The sequence below is a fragment of the Typopeltis vanoorti genome, chromosome 11, assembly GCF_054136105.1.
Source record: "Typopeltis vanoorti isolate ZY-2024b chromosome 11, IOZ_Tvanoo_1.0, whole genome shotgun sequence".
NCBI classification, from domain to species: domain Eukaryota; kingdom Metazoa; phylum Arthropoda; class Arachnida; order Uropygi; family Thelyphonidae; genus Typopeltis; species Typopeltis vanoorti.
The window spans coordinates 21,570,822-21,591,094 of NC_143559.1; the positions used below are offsets into that span (position 1 = coordinate 21,570,822).

General features: G+C 38.7%; 1 protein-coding gene across 1 annotated transcript in view; it reads right to left on the reverse strand.

Annotated features, from left to right (window-relative positions):
• Nucleotides 1-20,273, reverse strand: part of LOC150101361 (phospholipid-transporting ATPase ABCA3-like) — a 646,575-nt gene that overhangs the window by 377,895 nt on the left and 248,407 nt on the right. Inside the window, exon 9 of the mRNA XM_090400940.1 lies at nt 5,659-5,805. Within this exon, the coding sequence (XP_090257066.1) occupies nt 5,659-5,805 (147 nt within the window). The remainder of the gene's footprint in view (nt 1-5,658; nt 5,806-20,273) is intronic.

The following is a 20,273-nucleotide window of genomic DNA, read 5'->3' on the forward strand; positions in this document are numbered from 1 at the left end:
AATCTGAATGTCTTGTTTTTCTTCAGTATTACAACTGTGTACCTATTTACTAAACTAAAGAGAGAAAAGGCTTCATTTCAGTGATGCAAAATTATATAAATTAAGTGGATATTAAATCCAACATCATTTCAAAGCTGAATACAGAAACTATAAAAGTATCGTGCAAAAATTGACCAGAGAGCTTGAGGGAATATACTCACCACCATACTACGAGTTTCCCTAGCTGAACCATATAGGAGACACATGCTCAAAGCAAACATATATTTGCCTCCTATTGGTCCATTTTGATACATTTTACATATCAAATAAGGTCTGACAGCTGCGTCAAAACTCACTGGTTTTCATCAGACCAGGCAGAAACCTAAGAGAGCAAAAACTCTCAGTACTAAGGAATTTGAAGGGTTGGAGAGGTGTATTTTATGTAAGCGAACTCTCGGATGGTGTGTGAAGCCTTTTGGCTCTTTATTTTAGTAAATGCTTTACACACACATAGTACTGATTTTGCTTTGGACTTTTGATGAGATCAGACTTATTATTTTAGATTGAGCCTGATTAGATTTTATACAAGGCTTTTCAGGAATCTCACACTGCACTGGCGCTGACACAGTTTTATTCCTACTGTCTTCCTCTCTGCATGAAAAATGCACGAGGTCTGATGGCCGTGTAGTTCCTACCCAAAACGTGGACCAGTGGTGGATTTATATTTTAGGGAGGTAGGTTTTTAATCTGTGGCCAAATGAGTTCTTGACACTCCTTTCCTCATTTAGTAGGATGCTACAAGTTTAAATATTGTTAGTAGATCACCTTGGTCTACAGGATTTTTTGTTGGCAGGCTCATAGCCCTGTGGGATTATTTTAGTAAGCCAACAGGCACACTTCACTCTGAAGTCTTCCACATTCTTTACTGCTCTCAAACATTCTCAGCTGGCAGGAGATCCCACCCCGATATGGAAAACATCAAGGAGTAGATTCGAATCCTTAATAAGGAACAGTCCCTAGAGGTACTGAAGCTCATAATGAACAAGCTTGAATCCAACTGGCCAGGTTTTATTAAGTAGTACATTCAAACTAATGACCAGGATGGAGAAGAAAAGGAGGCAACAAGGAGAATTCGTTACTGTTCTGCCAGCAAAATCCCCGCCGTCAAAACAACTCACAGGGGGAGCATTCAAACAAAAGACATGAACTACAGAGGAGCAGATGGATGAAGACTCCCCAACACTGGATGTCCTGAGGAACACAGAAAAGTTCCCCCCCCCCACCTTGTTATATGAAGAGACAACGACAAATGGACCACTGTTCTCATCAGCCCTTAGGGCCCATAACATTTCATATTCCTGGGCCAAAAACCAAGATGAAGGAGTCAAAATCCAGCCAGCCTCAGTAGCTGACTATAGACAAATGACAAAGCTAATGAATGACAAAGCTAATGAATAACAAAAGTCTTCCTTACCACACATTTGCTTTGCCCAGTGAAAAGAATCTGAAGCTGGTACTTCGTGGGGTAACCGAAGGTGTCACCTCTGAAGAAATCACTGCTGACCTTATGAGTCAGGGCCTGACTCTAGTCAAAGTGAGCAGGATGCTCAGGTCAGATAAATGACCTATGCCACTGGTGCTGGTAGAGATTGACAAGACGCAGAAGAAAATATATGAAGTGACCGTTATCTGTCTACTGAGCCGCTAAGGAAAAAGTCATCAGCTGGGCAGTGCCATAGGTGTCAAAGGTTTAGCCACACCCAAAAGCTATGCAAGGCCAATTTCAGGTGTTTAAAATGTGGCAGGGGCTATCAGACCAGATGATCATATGCACCAAACCAAGAGTCACGCCAGCTAAATGCGCCAACTGTGGAGGACCTCACCCTGCCAACTACAAGGGATGCATTACACACCCAAAGAACTGCGGGTCAGCGAAAGCTGCCCTTCCAACACCCTGCAGCGATGCTCAAGGCTGCCATGTAGGTAGCCCCCCCCCCCGGTTCAAACATTCTCCAGTTTGACAACTCAGAAAAGAAAACAAGCTGCAGCAATGACCAAAACCTTAGTTCATGCCGAAGTTGCACAAACTAAGGCTATTCCATCACATGAACAAATACGCTCTAATCTAACATCAGTATTAACCTCACTAGCTATCATGTTACAAGAATTCAGCATGACAAATCCTTCACCATCCTCCATGAAAAGATTCCTGCAAGGTACCCATTCAATTTTGACAGTCCTCAATAATGAGTAAAAGAAAATACAATCCAAACTCTCTTATGATCACTGCATAAAACGCAAATGGACTGAACAACAAAATCCTGGAATTTTGTTGTTCAGTCCATTGCAAGAGTTCACTCACAGATACAATCCTGATATAATATTAGTAAATGAAACACATCTCAGGCCAGCTAATAACCCTAAATTGCAGAGCTACATACTGTACAAAACAGACAGACTCACCACCAGTAGAGGAGGTACAACCGTATACATTAAAAACTACCCAAGCCACAATGCCCCGATCAATCCGCAAACCAAGAACTTAGAGATAACAGGCATTGAAGTTCATACAAACAATGCTAGCAGTATCAAAATCTATGCTGCATACAATCGACTCAGCATCCCATTACTGGTATCTTACTTGGACTCCATTCTCAGCACCCCAGACTCCATCATCTTGGCTGGAGATTTTAATGCCAAGCATACAGCTTGGCACAACTCCACAATCAATGATAAAGGTTGCTCTAAACCATTACTGAATGCAAAATTCTATTGTCATAGCTGGACCCACATAGCCCAGCTGGAAGCTCAGATGTACTTGATATAGTCATCCTCAGAAACATTAGATATCAGTATCAGTTGGAAACATTAAATGAGCTGTCTTCCAACCACAACCCCATTCTGCTTAAGCTCGGTACACAAGAGCAATTCTCTCCTCTGCACTCTTTTATATCTTGGGACAAGTTCTCCAGAACTCTCTGGCACATTGGCCCAGTCCCTGTTATTCACAATAAAGAGGAGATAGACTCTGCTGAAAACAAGTCAAATCAAAAAAGCAATAAAGTCATTCACCCAAACCACAGTCTTTCACTCAAGCGATTGGATCCCCGAGGAAATCATGGATCTAATTAGATTGAAAAACAAAGCCAGAAAGAGGACCATAACACAAGAGCCCCACAAGATAAAACAACTCTGAATAATCTAAACAGACAAGTCTGCAAAGCTCTGCAAAAACATGAAAATCAAGATTGGGAAACCAAGCTGACAAAACTGAACCCAGAGGATAACTCCATCTGGAAATTCTTAAGAACCATCTGCACTAAAAGGCAACTTATATCCCCAATTCTGACCAAAAAGGGAATAGCCCACACTGACAAAGAAAAAGCAGAAGCTCTAGTTGACAGCTTCAAAACACAATGTAATGCCTCTTATGAAAATCTGAACATCAATCTTATCTACAAGATTCACTGCCGAGTCAAGCAGGTCATAACACAACAAAAGGATAACTCAGAACCTATCACACCCACTTCTCCAGCAGAAGTTATAAATATCATAACCCATTTGAACAACAATAAGGCTCCAGGTCCAGATGGAATCACAAACAGAATAATTAAACTACTCCCAAGAAAAGCCATTGTGCATCTAGTCAATATAATCACTGCCATCCTCAGATTCAAGTATTTTCCCTTAATATGGAAGATGGTGGATATCATACCAATCAAAAAGATTGGAAAGAACACTCAGCTCCCAGAAAGCTACAGACCTATCAGCCTTCTGTCCAGCCTTGGAAAGGTTGCCGAAAAAGTCATCCTTAGAAGGCTTCAATCAGCAACGGAAAAGTTAGGTATTATTCCTAATGAGCAGTTTGGATTCAGAAAAAATCATAGCACCGTACAACAGATACACCGACTGGTTGAATTTATCACTAAAGGTTTCAACTGGAAACTACACACAGCTGCGGTCTTTATAAATGCTGTGAAGGCTTTTGGTAAGGTGTGGCATCAGGGACTTCTCTACGAACTCATCAATTCAATATACCAATTAATCTAGTAAAAATAGTTCACACATACCTCAAAGACAGATTTGTGCAAGTCAAAATAAATGAAATTGTATCAACCAGACACAAGATCCTGGCAGGTGTGCCACAGGGCTCACTTCTGGCCCCCTGCTATTTTTTATCTATATAGCTGATATCCCTCTAAACCCAAGCTTAACAATCACTGCGTTATATGCAAGTGATACTGCTTTATTAGCAAGATCTCTCAGCCTCAAATTAGCTCTCAGAAGACTCCAAAATAGCATTCATGCATTAAAGAAGTGGCTGATGGACTGGAGAATCCAAGCAATCCCACAGAAGACTTCAGCGATACTGTTCACTAAAAAAGAAGTTTCAGACCGAGGAAGACATACACCTGCTAGGAGTCAAGATTCCATGGTAGAGCGAAGTCAAATATCTCGGTGTGATGTTTGACAAAAAAACTCCAATTCACCAGTCATATAAAACACATAAGCTCGAAGACATCCAAAGTAATCGCTCAGCTCTACCCCATGATCAACAGAAGAAGCAAACTGGATACTCCGAACAAACCACTCATATAAAGGATGGTAATATGCCCAGTCATCATTTATGCATCTCCTGCATGGAGCCATACCTCGAATACAAACATTCAAAAGCTGCAGAGAATACAGAACAAATGCCCGAGAATGATTCTGGAAGCTCCATGGTTTATCAGAAACTCTTAGATTCACAAAGAAGTCAACATTCCCTACATCACATCTCTCCTCCATGACCTAGCAGAAAAGTTCTTCACCAAGACAAACAATCATCCAAACCTGCTGATCAAGCAAGCTTCTGACTACAATGAAGCAGAATTTTACAAACACAAAAGACCCAAGTCAATTCTATGCTCAGCTGAACACAGCTAATCTCACTGCCCTTCCAGGGCGAGCTTAAAGCTCAATAACTCTCCACTCAAAGAACTTCCCTCTCAGACAAAGAGGAATATGAAAAACATTTATGCTTCACCTATCAAATCAGTAATGTTCTGCATTCTGCGTTCCTTAGTACTGAGTTTTTGCTCTTAGGTTTCTGCCTAGTCTCTGATGCAAACTGATGAGTTTCAAACAACTGTCAGACCAAAGATGTTGAAAGTTAAAGGATTAAACTAATTTTATTAAACTGTCAGACCAGTGAAACCTTATCAAAATGGACCAATAGGAGGCAGATATATGGGCACTTTGAGCATGCATGTCTCCTATAAGGTTTGTTTTCTTTCTTGGCTAGAGCAACTTGTATTATGGTGGCAAACGCATTCCCACAAGCTCTCTGGTCAATTTTTGCACGAAACTTTTATAGTTTCTAAGTTTTAAAAGAGGTAAACCGTGAGTAGACATAACTATACATAATAAATAACGGAAAAACTCACGTAGAAATATTATTTAATAGTATAATTTTCGCCTGTGTGTCACAGGCATCTTCAGTACAATTAAGCTCAAAATTAAACTATAAAATCAAAAATTTTATAGTTTCTGTATTTGGCTTTGAAATGATGTTGGATTTAATATTCACTTAATGTATATGTGTACCTATTATTACTTTACAGATCTGTACTTTTATAGGAATCACTAAATAACAATAACTGATTTTTAAAAAAAATTTCATGTGCATTATTTATTTACCTTTTTCAATTTGAACATTGCAATTGCAGCTTTTTTTCTCGGGACTTCTTCAAAATATTTTGAAAATAAGTGATCATCAGTGGGATAAGTATTGTTCTCTGAATATTCATTTTCTGCAGCAGTTTTTGCTCCAAGCCAGTAGGATCGCTGAAATTATAACACTAAATGAAATTTATTTATTTTTAATACTGTTCATATAATTAATAACTATAAGAGGAATTTAAAAAACTATGCAGCCACATTAAATTTTTGACTACTAGAAATTATTAATACCACCTGATTTCCAGAGTCAATTCATTACAATAGATTACTACTACAAATCTATTACATCATATCCTAATTTATTCAGTGTTCATACATGCATTCACTTACCACTTCTATATATATATAGCCCAACTCCTTACACAATGTCCACAGAGAGTTTTAGTTCTCACTTCCACGTTTAACCCTCTGGAAGATAATCTGAAGAAGTATGTCCATAAAATTCCTTACAACAATTTATATTACAATCCTATCTCTTTACCTTCCATTTAGCATTTATTGTAGATTATATATACAGCCTGTGTGTACACATTGAATTCATCCTGTTACTGATTTTCCAAAGTCCTGATATTATTTTTGTCAACCACTTTTGAAATCTGTTGAGTGTTTTCATCTCAATAAAATCCTGTTACTCTTGATGGCCAAGTGGTCAGCAACTCCACTCTCCCACAAACAGTGTGATAAGTTTAAATTACGGTGCAGGGATAACTGACAATAGAAAATGAATTTGCAATGAACATCTTCTGCCTATAAGCATGCAGGTATGAGACCCGAGTTCTGCAGAAATTCTTGAAAAAGTTTCATGCTTGGACTGAGAGAGCTGATTATCTGTATTATCCAAGTCTAAATCATACATTAGGTTTACAATTGTTATTTCAAATAATTTCTGTACAACAATATATGTAGAAATTTTCAAAGTTCATATACATATTTGACTTCGAAATAAGGTTGGATTTTTAATTTCCTCTATTTCTATTTATTTCATATTGCCAAAAAATAAAGCTGTACAGCTCTTGCTCAGATAATTAGAAATAATTTTATTATCATCATCACTGCTGATGAGATGAATCCTTATATGGAGGTAGAGGGTTTTCTCTCCTGGAAACTCTGGTTTTTCATCCCTCATCCAGGCAAATCACCCATGAGAACACATGCAAAACATACTGTAATATTGGTAGATGGCATTTATGATGGTGGTAGTAGTAGTGTTGTTGTGTATATTTGAATAATGGTTAGATATGTGTAACAGAGTGGAGTCGAGTGCTCTCCTGTGATGCCATTGAACTCCTTGGAGGTGTCACATTACCCTGATTACCTTGATGGGCCTGTGCTTCACTCAGGATTTCTCCATTAGTGCAGGTCACAAAGATGTCTTCAACAATCTCGAACTCGAGCCTCTCTCTCTTCCATGTTATACCCATAGATTTCATTAGTGGATCTTCCCATCTTTTAGGTGGTCTTCCTGGTGTTACTCTTTATTCTTGGTTACCAGTTGAGTATTCTATATGTCCATCTGTTATCCCTAAGTTTGGCTATGTGATCTGCCCATCTCATCTTGCTTTCATATACTGCAGTTACCACATCTTTTATGCCTTATCTCTTTCTTAGTTCCATGTTTCTAACAGTTCCATTCTGCTGATGTTACAAATCCTAAGTTCTATTGCATGATGAGTTATTCTGAGAGTCTCTTCTTTTCCTTTCGTGTTCCATGTTTCTGATCCATACGAGAGTGATGGAAGAATATCACTATTAAATAGTTTTGCCTTCATAGAGATGTCAAGATCAGTAAGTGTTTCTTTTAGTCTGTTGAATGACAACCATGCAGCTTTCTTTCTTTTTGTTAGTTCTTCAGATAAATCGTTATTCATTTTTATTGTTTGTCCTAAGTAATTGTAGGAGTCAACTTGTTCTATAGGGATGTTATTAATACATAGGTGACTGTCACTTGTGTAGATGTTTTTGATCCATTTTGTTTTTTCCAGATTCATTTCTAAGCCTATCTTACTGCTGTTTGTGTATATTTTTTCACCCATTTCTTCAAGGTTTTTTGGGTTGTGGGATATCAGTATTAAAGCATCGGCAAACATAAGGATTTGTAGTTTTTCACCATCTATGCTTATTCCTCCGTTTAGGTATATTTTTTCCGAATGTATTCTAAAGTGCTGGTAAATAGATTTGGGGAGATTACATTGCCTTGGCAAACCCCTCTCTTTATATCTATATTCATAAGTTGATCAAATAGGGTTATTTGTGTGGTCTGATTTTTGTTAATTTCTTTTATCATGTCCACATTTATTTCCAGTAATGCACTGACGACTGCATTGTGTTCTATGGTATCAAATGCATTTTTAAAATCAATAAAGAGGAAACACAGAGGGATTCAGTATTCTCTGCATTTTTCTGTTAGTTGTGAAATGACCTGGATATAATCTATTGTGGAGAAGCCTCTTCTGAATCCTGCCTGCTCTATGCTGGAGTTGTATTTGAGAGAGTTTTGGATTATGTTCAGTATTACTCTGTTCGTGATTTTATATATGTGAGAGAGTAGACAGATTGGACGATGGTTTTTGCTTTCCCTGTTCCTTTTTTTTTTTGAATAGGAGTATGGTTTTTGAGGTCTTCCATTCCTCTGTAATCTTTCTTTATTTAAAGTACCATGTGAATCTGGTAGCCAAGGCTTTGAAAATAATTGGTACACCTTGTTGGATTTCTTCAGCCTTAACATGATCAAGTAATGAGGCTTAACCTTTACTCATTTTCTTAAGGGCATGTTCTATTTCTTCTGGAAGTACATCTGGAATATTGCTTGGTTTTGGAATGATAGGTTTTGAGACTTGACAATTAGTTGCATAAAGATCATTATAGAATTCTGCACAATTTCTTCTATCCTTTTTCTATTAGTATGTTTGTCTCCATTTTGATCCTGTAAATCAGATAGAACTGACTGTTTAAAAGGAGTGGGAAGAGGGAAGGGGAGAGAGAGAGAGAAAAGGGGGGGGTATGGGAATGCTAGAAGAGAGAATAGGAGCAGTACAGGAGAGGGGATGAGAGAGAGACGTATGGGAATGAAAGAAGAGGAGAGAATGGAAACAATAGGAGAGAGGGAATGGTAAGAGATATAATGTATGGAGACTCAATGATCCATGGTGTTCAAGATAGGATGCACGAGGAGTGTTTGCCAGGAGGAACAATAGAAAGAGTGGCTATGGCAATTAAGAGAGGTGAAAGGGTGGATGAGATGATTGCGATGGTAGGAACAAATGACTTGAGTGGTAATGTAAGTCGGGCAGCAAGAGATATGAGATTTTTGCTTGAGGCTGTACAGAAGAAGACAGAGAGAGGAAAGATAGTATGTGTGTTGCCTAGGCATGATAATGACGAGCTGAGCAGAAGAGCAGCAATATTGAATGATATAATAGCTAGAATGTGTAAGAAGAGAGGACTGGAATATGTGGCTGCTTGGAGTGCATTTCAGGACAGAGAGAAATTGTATGTGAGAGACTGCTTGAATTTGAATGAGGAAGGATGTAGGCATCTGAAGAGAATGCTGTTCTGAACAAGTCTGTGTGTCCCAGGGAGGATGGTAGTAGGGGGGGGGTGGCCTCTTGTGGGAATGGGTACTTGGGACAAGGGCATCAGGCAACACCGAGCCCAGTGGAGTCTAGAGGGGATAATGCTGGGTATAGAAACAACAGCATTTATATGCTTTATACTAAATTCCAGTGAATAAGGGAGAAGAATTGGTGGTGCAGATAGCATCAGCCTGGCCAAAAATTATTGGGATCACTGAGATGTGGTTGACAGAAGAGATTATAATAACAGGAATAGAAGTTGCTGGGTACAGCATTTTTTGGCAGGATACGAAGGGAAAGGGTGGTAGTGCAGTACTGCTTATGACAAGTGACGACGTATGTCCTCTAAAAGTGGAGGCTTTGGAAGGTAGTGACATTAATGATTTTGAAAGCATATGGTGTGAGGTAGAGGTGGGAAAGACAGGATATTTAGTGGGGTGTTGCTACAGAGGGTGAGGACCAGGAGATGTTTAGACAGTTGAGTTTTGCAAGTGCAAGAAGAATGACTTATGGGAGATTTTAACTACAGTAGTATAAATTGGGGAGTGGAAGATGCATGTAGCAATAAGGGAATGGAATTTCTAGAATTCTTGAGGTATACCATAGTATACCACGAGTTAACAAGAGGACACAATTTGGAGTAAAGTGGATGAGAAACAATATTAAACAGGAATTGCATGCGAAAAAGAGGCCATGGAGGAGAAGATGCATGAAGAATATAAGACAGTGGCCAGAAGAGTAATTAGTATGGTAAAGAAGGCAAAACTGGAATATGAGAGGAGATTGGCTCTAAGATCCAAAGAAAATCCTAGGGAATTTTTTAGCTATGTGGCCAGTAGGAGGAGAAATGACTGTAGAAGAATGATATTGCGGGATAAAAATGGGAATAGAGTGACCAATGCAGAAGTCATAGTGGAATTGTTCAATGAACATTTTATTGGATTATTTCATCCTGGAGGGATAGGGCAGGTTCAAGGTTTAGAGGTACAGGAGGAGAGCGTGTTTCAAATACTGAGTACTCTGGTTGTCAGTAAAGCTATGGGACTGGATGGAATTTCACCACAAGTTTTGAGTGAATGTGCTAGGGAACTGATAGTGCCTTTGACCTGGCTTTTCAATGAAAGTCTGGCTGTGGGAAAGGTGCCCATGGAATGGAAGGAAGGTAAGACAGTGCCATTGCATAAGGGTGGTAGCAGACTGGAAATGTCTTATTATAGGCCAGTTTGTGTGTCATCAGTAGTTGTTAAGATCCTGGAGAAAGTAGTGAGGGACCGACCGTATACAGCACTGGGCAGATGAGGGTAGTGTTATCCGTGAGAGTCAACGTGAATTTGTGAAATGGCGCTCTTGTTTTAGCAATATGCTAGCCTTTTATGATAAAGTTACAAGAGCATTTGATAAGGGAAAGGCATATACTGACATTTTCTTAGACTTAGCAAAAGCATCTGACAGGGTGCCACATGATAAGCTGATATTTAAGTTGCAGCACATGGGTCTGGATGTCAGATTGGTCAACTGGATTCAGGATTGGCTGTCCGATAGGTATCAGAGAGAGCAGTGATTGCAAGGGGATATTCGATTGTTTGTGGATGATGAGAAACTGGGAAGGGTTATTAGTAATAGTGCAGATGTGGTAGCCCAGCAAGAGGATTTGAATAAGCTGGATAGATGGGCAAATGAATGAGGATGTCAGTTTAATGCAGCAAAATATAAGGTCTTGAGGTTTGGGAAACATTGATGGGACACTGCATATTCTATGGGAGGAGTTATACTGGAGGAAGTAGGGGAGACAAGAGATCTGGGGTTGATGATTGATAAAAAGATATAAAAGAGTTATCATTCCATTGTATGTTTCTGTTCAGACCACACTTAGACTATTGTTCTCAGATTTGGCCCCCAGGATTTGAAGGGAATAAATTAACTGTGGAAAGTGTACAAAGCATATAACAAAGATGGTTTCAGGACTGTATCATGTTAGTTATGAGGATCGGGTGAGGAAATGTGGACTGCAGAGTTTGGTGGATAGAAGAAGGAGGGGTGATATCATTGAGACTTTTAAACTGTTGAGAGGTGGTTACAGGGTTGACACTGGGTAGTTCTTTCGCTTAGTTGAACAGCGGGAAGGAGTGATGACAAGAGGCAATCCCTGGAAGTTACGAAGAGAAACTGTTTGCAGGAGGGTGGGGAGTGGTTTCATTGCATGGAGGGTGGTTGAACCATGGAATGCATTGACTGATGAGGTGGTGAGAGCGAGAACGGTCAATGAATTTAAAGATTGGTATGATAGACTGTGTTTCTCAGTGGGGACCTCCCCTCGATGAGTCTTGATAGACTTTATGTTTCTTAGGAAGGACCTCCCACGATGAGTCTTTTGACTCCATGGAGGCCTGAGTAATAATAATAATAATAATAATAATAATAATAAAATTTAAATCTTTCTCTATTTTTTTTTTCAGGCTGGTTTTTGCCTGCACTGCTTCTCTTAGGAGGTGTCACATAATAATAATAGTAATGATAATTTCTTTAAAAAACTTTATAGGATTAAAGACACATCATGGAAGGACAGCATTATAATTCATACAATAACCTTCACAATTCTCAATGAACTCATTCACCAACGAAGTACTAAAAACCTCCAGTGGCAAACTATTTCACAAATTCACCATCATCGAAGCCAAAAATCTAGTCCTAACATCCTTGTTTACCAGATAATCACAATCTTATACAATTTCCAGGAATGACTCCTTTTCATCATCATTTTCAACACTAATAATTGGAAACTAGCTCCACGAGTGAGAGATGTACATGTTTACAGAGGAAGAGAATTTTTTTCAGATCATTACTTAGTAGTCACTAAAATAAAAATACTATCAAAATGGATAAAGGAAGTAAATAAGAATAAACAAGATATAGAACAAGTATACAAAATATATCTATTACAAGAAGAAAGCATTAGAATGCTATATCAATCACGATTAACAAATTACCTAAAAGAAGCCCAAATCAGTGAAGATATAGAAGAAGAATGGAAAACTATAATAAAGATCGTCCATAAAGCAGCCTCTGAAGTAGTTGGAAAGAAAAATAAAATATTAAAAAGAAAAACATTAAAAATCTGTAACACAGATACAGAAAATGCAATAAAAGAAAAACAAATGGCATACAAATCACTCCTTCAAAAACAAACAAAGGAAACTGAAGAAACATACAAAACAAAAGAAATATAAATATAGCTAAAACCATAGTACAGAAAGCTCGCCAAGATTCTTGGGACAGATTTATTAATAAAACAGAAGAAGACATACATGGAAGACAAGACATAGCCTACAAAACATTAAGGAAATTAAACTGTGAAGAAAGAGATAAAGCACAAATAAACACAATACAAGACAAACAATGGAGAGAACATTATAACAATTTTTGGTATGACCCAAATTTACTAACACATTCATGGATGCTGACAATGTCAAGTTCTTTCCTAAGATCCTCATTTTTAATATGATATTGCCATTGATGCCATCTGTTCGTGCCCCCCTTATATTTCTCAGGACTTTCATATCTGCAGTCTCTAGTCTTTGGTCAAGTGTTTTACTTCTAATCCAGCTCTCAGATCCATAAGTTAAAACTGGTTTGAACTAAAGGCTTGAAATGCCTTTCTGCATTTCAAGCCTTTGATAGCTTTTTCTACTTCAAGTATGGATATTATTCCTGTCTGCATGCCTGGTTAGTGTTTTTTACCACTGTGCTATCACTGTTTGTTTTATTTAGCAATTTTTCAAAGTAATTACTCCATCCTTCAAGGATATATTTTTCTCCAGTTTTCATGTCACTTTTACCATCTCTAATTCCTTTTACAACACACTTTGCTCCATTTCTGAAATTCTTCAACAACCTCCAGAATATCTTGCCACCGTCTTGATATTTATTTTCTATGTTCTTAGCAAAGTCTTCCCATGACTTTTGTTTAGCTAGTTTTACACAGCGTTTAGCTTTCTTACATTTGTCTCTGTATTCTCTAAGAGCACAAGATGACTTATTTGCCAGGAACATTTGATATTCTTTCTTCTTTTCCTTCACTGCCTTTTTAACCAGTCCATGTCCTGAGCAGAAATCCAAGAGATATTTGCCATTTTTATTAGCTTTGCTCTCTTCTCCAAATTTTCCCAAAATATTTTTGCATGTCTGACAATCATTTGTTTCTCTGCTATTTAGATCCCCAACAAGGACCAACTTTTCCTTTTTCATTGTGTCAGTTGCTTTCTCTAAAGTCTCAAAAATTCATCCATTTCTACCTTAGTAGAAAACCTTCTTTGGGACCATAGGCACAAATAAGTCTCATCGTCCAGTTCCCCATTTTGATATTTGCCCAAATCACTCTACTTGACACTGCCTGCCATTCAAGAAAATGAGCCTCGTATTTTGTGTTGATTACTATGGCTACTCCTTCTTTTCCTTGATTATCATTGCCTGAATATAACATTTTGTATTTATTGCTCAGAAAGATCTCACCAGTTTTTGTCTTTTTTGTTTCAGTCACCCCTATTATGTCGATCTGGTACTCATATAATTCCTCCACTAGCTCAATTTCTTTGCCATTCAGGCTTCTTATGTTGATAGTATCGATCTTTAACTCTAGTGATGTTGAGTTGAGGTGTGTTTTCGGATTTGTTCCAGTAGCTGACTTTTCGCTGTTCGACCTGGTTCCCTGGCAAAAACAACAGGGGCCTTGTTTAATCGGGTGACGCCCCACCCGGCATTAAATTTTGTCATGTTGTACCATCATTTGTATTTTGGTTAAACCAATAGGAACACAATTTCGTCTGCCAAATTCCAAATTGCCAGCCCATTCTCGTTCGTTCAGTATCCAGGTAGATACCTAACAGGGTGGTGTACCACGAGAAAGTGAGGATTGGACATTAGGTCAGAAGCCCTGGTTGGTTCTCCGCATTCCTTTAAAGGCTATGTGGATGTCTCCTCTTGGTTATACAGCTTTGTCCCTTAAGCACCCCTTGATATATGAGATATATGCATGGAGTTCTTTGACATTCAGGTTTCTTATGTTGATAGTAGTGATCTTTAATTCTGGTGATGTTATGTTGGGGTGTGTTTTCAGATTTGTTCCAGCAGCTGATTTTTCGCTGTTTGCCCTGGTTCCCCTGGCAAAAACAACAGGCGCCTTGTTTAACTGAGCGATACCCCAGACAGCATGAAATTCTGTCATGTTGTATCATCATTCTATATTATTATTATTCAGGCCTCCATGGAGTCAAAAAGCTCATCGTGAAAGATCCTTTGTAACAAACACAAGTCTATCAAGACTCATCGAGGGAGATCCCTCCTAGGAAACACACAGTCTATCATACCACTCCTTAAATGCATTGACCATTCTTGCTCTCACCACTCCATCAGGCAAAGCATTCCATGGTTCAACCACCCTCCATGCAAAGAAACCACTCCTCACCCTGATTCTCACAGTTTTCTTTCGTAACTTCCGGGGATGGCCCCTTGTCATGACTGCCTCCGACTGTTCAACCAAGCAAAACAACTCCCCCAGTGTCAACCCTGTAACCACCTCTCAACCTTTTCACCCCTCTTTCTTCTATCCACCAAACTCTGCAGTCCACACTCCCTCAGCCGATCCTCATAACTAACATTGTACAGTCCCGACACTATCTTTGTTATCTGCCTTTGTACCCTTTCCACAGTTAATTTATCCCCTTAAAATCCTGGGGAGCAGATCTGAGAACAATAGTCTAAGTATGGTCTGATCAGAGTCCTATACAACGGAATGATAACCCTTTTATCTCTGCAGGTCAGAGTCCTTCTCATTATTGCAGCAATCCTCTGTGTTACCTTCACTACCTTTGCAATATGTCCCCTAAATTTCAGGTTTCTATCAATAATCAAACCCAGATCTCTTGTCTCTCCTATTTCCTGCAGTTTAACTCCTCCCATAGAGCATGCAGTGTCCCATCAGTGTGTCCCAAACCTCAAGACCTTAAATTTTGCTCTATTAAACTGACATCCCCATTCATTTGTCCATCTATCTAGCTTATTGAAATCCTCTTGCAGGGCTACCACATCTGCACTATTACTAATAACCCTTCCCAGCTTCGCATCATCCGCAAACAACCGAATATCCCCTTGCAATCCATGGACAATGTCATTGATATAAAGGTTAAACAATATATGTCACAGTACTGAACCCTGTCGAACCCAACTTGTAAACCTTCTGCCTCTTTGATATTGCTCCACCATACACAACTCTGTGATACATATCGGACAGCCAATCCTGAATCCAGTTGACCAGTCTGACATTCAGACCCATGTGCTGCAACTTGAATATATGACCTTATCATGTGGGACCCTGTCAAATGCCTTTGCCAAGTCTAGGAAAATGGCAGTATATGCCTTTCCCTCATCTAATGCTCTTGTAACTTTATCATAAAAGGCTAGCATATTGCTAAAACAAGAGCACTCCTTTATAAATCCATGTTGACACTCACTGATAACATTACCCTCATCTGCCCAATGCTGTACATGGTCCCTCACTACTTTCTCCAAGATGTTACTAACTACTGATAACACACAAACTGGCCTATAATTAGACACTTCCAGTCTGCTACCACCCTTATACAATGGCACTATCTTACCTTCCTTCCATTCCATGGGCACCTTTCCCGCAGCCAGGTTTAAGCCAATAAGAATACAAAATGTTTGGCAAAAAAAAAAGGTGAGAGTGACCATGAGGTGATTACCTGGGTGGTTGCCAGCAGTGTGAGCACCCTTGTGAGAAAACGGTATATGTGGAACAACAAGGGGAGTAATCATGAAGAGCTCAGGAGACAGCTTGCAGATGCAGCGTGGAATGAGGAGTTAAAAGTTTATTTTTCATTTGGTTAGAGTATAATAAATTTAGTTTAATCCTTTATCCAAGTGTGAGCAAACAAAGTTTGTGCCTGAAAGTATCTTCAGGACTGGGGTAAGGTAGTACAACACTAGGGCAACTCATTGCAAAGGTGGAGCACGATACCAACACTCCTATCTCAGTATCTCCCATAATGCAAAACACATCTCGTTGCGGATATGTCTGATGTTATGAATTAAGGGAAGGGACACAACCTAGACTAGTTTTGACCTTTATTGAGGTCTCTTCAGTGGGAGCCAGGCCCAAGTGGAGATACCAGGCAGAAGCATTAGCAGGTCATTAAAAAAGGGTGGCACACCATTTAGCAACTCCTATAGGTAGAAATGACCTGCTAATGCTTCTGCCTAGTATCTCCACTTGGGCCTGGCTCCCACTGAAGAGACCTCAATAAAGGTTGAAACTAGTCTGGGTTTTGGCCCTTCCCTTAATGCATAACATTAGACATATCTGCAAGGAGATGTGTGAGCAAACAAAGCAAACTTTGTTTGCGCACACTTGGATAAAGGATTAAACTAAATTTATTATAATGAGGAGTTAGCTGGAAAAGAGATCAATGCAGCTTTGGGGATTTTCAAAAACTATCTAGCAGATGCAATGTGTAAATGTATTCCAATAGTGAGAAGGTTAAATATGGTAGGTGTGAGATGAATGAATAAAGAGATTAATCATGTGATACAGAGAAAAAGGGCATTGTGGATGCAACATAAGAGAAGTGGAAATAACCAATTTCATGAGGTCTACAAACACCAGGTAAAGAGGGTGACTTGGTTGGTGAGATTAGCTAAAGAGAGGTATGAACAGCAGTTAGCTAATGAAGCTAAAAAGAATCCTAGGGAGTTCTTTTGATATGTAGCCAGCAAAAGAATGAATGATTATGGAAGGATGACATTGATTGGAGAAAATGGTATAAATACAGCTGTTGCAGAATGTGTGGTGGAGATACTTAATGATCAGTTCATAAAGATCTTTTAATCTTGTGAATGTGACTTCATGGAGAGATTGAGAGCAGTTGATGATGGGGAGGAGAGACTGACTGTAAGTGAGCAAGAGGTGTTTGGGGAGTTGAGTAAACTAAATGTAAATAAGGCTGTGGGACTTGATAATATATCACCACATATTCTGAAGGAATATGCCAGGGAGTTGACACCTGTCTTGACATATTTTTTTAATACGAGTCTTGAAATTGGTCAAGTTCCTAAGGATGGCAAGATTGTGCCACTTCATAAAGGAGGTGATTGAACTCAAGCATCAAACTATAGGCCTATCTGTGTGTCAAGTTTTGTGGTTAAGTTGTTACAGAAGCTTGTGAGAACTAGGATCCAGAGTTGGGTTGACAACAATGGTATTATCTTTGATGGACAACATGGATTTGCTAAAGGGAGGTTATGTTTTAGTAATCTACTTATTTATTACAATAAAGTGACTGCTTCCTTGGACAGAGGACAAGGATACACCGTAATATACTTGGATTTCGCAAAGGCTTTTCATAGAGTACCTCATGATAAGTTGACAGTCAAACTAGAGCAGATGGGGTTGGATATTAGATTTGTGCATTGGATTGGAGACTGGCTATCTGATAGGTATCAACAAGTTGTGTATGGGGGAGCGATATCCAGGAAAAGGAAAGTCACTAGTGGAGTGCCTCAGGAGTCTGTTTTAGGGCCATTACTGTTTAACTTTTATATTAATGATATTGGCAAAGATTTGGATGGAGATATTCAGTTGTTTCCAGATGATGCAAAGTTAGGATGAACCATAAAGAGTAGTGAAGATGTTGTGGCCTTGCAAGAAGACTTGAATAAATTGAGTAATTGGGCACAGAAATGGGCATGTTGCAAAATGTAATGTTTTAAATTTTGTTAACAAAGATGGAATGCAGAATTTATGCTTGGTAAGAATATATTGTTGGAGGTAGAGGAAATAAGAGATCTGGGGGGTGATAGTGGATAAGGATCTAAAATTTAGGGGACACATCACCAAAATTGTGAAGACAACACAAAGGCTTCTGGGAATGATGCAGAGGACACTGACATGTAGAAGTAAGGAAATTCTTGTTCCATTGTATGAGGCTTTGATTAGTCCACACATGGACTATTGTGCCCAGATTTGGTCACCTGGTTTTCAGAAAGATGAAGAGATGTTTGAAAGGGTCCAAAGGCGACTGACTAAGGTAGTTTCTGACCTCTGGAATGTTGAGTATGAGGAAAGATTGAGAAGATGTAATTTGCAGAGTCTGGTGAAGAGGAGGATGAGAGGAGATATGATAGAGACCTACAAGTTGGCAAGGGGTTGTTATAAGATCAACGGTGGAGAAGTTCTACAGAGAATAGTGGGAGATCAGGGGAGAACCAGAAGTCATCCCTGGAAACTGAATAAAGAGGATGTGAATAGGGGAGTGAGAGGCAGGTTTTTTTCATGTAGAGTTGTGAATGATTGGATTGCCTTGCCTTGCCTGAGAGTGTGGTATCTGCAAGGAGTTTGAGTGTGTTTAAGACATGGTATGATGACATGTGTGTGTGATAGAGGGACCTCCCAGATGAGTGTTTGACTCCATGAGGTCTTGGGGTAATAATAATAATAAATTCCAAATTGCTAGTCCATCCTTGTTCGTTCAGTATCCAGGTGGATACCTAAGGTGCACCACGAGAAGGTGAGGATTGGACATTAGGTCAGAAGCCCTGGTCGGTTCTCTGCATTCCCTTAAAGACTATGTGGAGATCTTCTCTCAGTTATACAGCTTTGACCCTTAAGCACCTCTTGATATATGAGATATATGTATGGATTTTCAGGAAAAAATTAAATTGACATTTATAATTAAATTCTCGATATTCATTATAATTCATTATTCATTATAATTCATTATAATTTATAATTGCTCACATTATTAATAAAATGAATGCATTTAAATTTTAATTATCAATGGTATTCATGCGATTGGCTGCTCACCTTCATCACACGAGATATTTGAATCTTTAGCAATAAAACTTCTGCAATTAAATTAGTCCCCCCCCACAACCAACCAAGATGTCTATAGATGTCCAGTTAAATCTGGATATGATGCATGCTATCTGTTGAAAGAACATGGATAAGAAGTGCAATTTGGCCCACATGTCCATTAGAAGGTGTGATTATCTCTCACGCAGAAGAGAGCACTTCATCAGATTATCTCACGCTCATAGCTGCGTCTCAGTTGCCTATAACAAGAAATGCAGTTCCTCGTTCTATGCTGGGTAACTAAATCTTAGTTATATTGGATAAACTAAAAATATAGAAATTATTTTTATTTTCTCTTTTTATTGTACAATACAAGTTTAAAGCCTGGACAAAATAAAGATCCATGCATAGTTTCTTCACTTAAATATTGCATTACCTTGAAGAACCAATTTCATTTTTATTTTATTTTATTTATTTTTTTGATAATTTTTTCTAATTGCTTATTCCACAAAACATTTTCTTTGTTCTCAAAGAAATTAATTCACGATAATTATTTGAAATATTATTTAAAAAAACCAGCTGCCTAAGTTTGAGGTTATGTTATATTTTTGTTCAAAATCATGTTTCAAAGAATACTTCACAGATTTCCTGAAGAACATGCTTGATCACCTTTGCTTTATAGAGAATAACATGAAATCCTTTAATCATATCACTACATTTTTTTTTCTTTATATTGTAATCTACTGTTCTTTGCACTTTCTCCTTCTTGGTTTCACTGTATAACTGGTCATTACAAAATGAAATTATTATTATTATTATTATTAAACAAGACCTCATGGAGTCAAAGACTCATCTAGGAGGTCCTTTTATCTCACACACATCTCATCATACCGGGTCTTAAACACATTCAAACTCCTTGCAGACACCACACTCTCAGGCAAGGCATTCCAATCATTCACAACTCTGCACGAAAAAAACCTGCCTCTCACTCCCCTACTCACACCCTCTTTATACAGTTTCCAGGGATGACCTCTGGTTCTCCCCTGATCTCCCACTATTCGCTGTAGAACTTCTCCACCATTGATCCTATAGCAACCCCTTACCAACTTGTAGGTCTCTATCATATCTCCCCTCTTCCT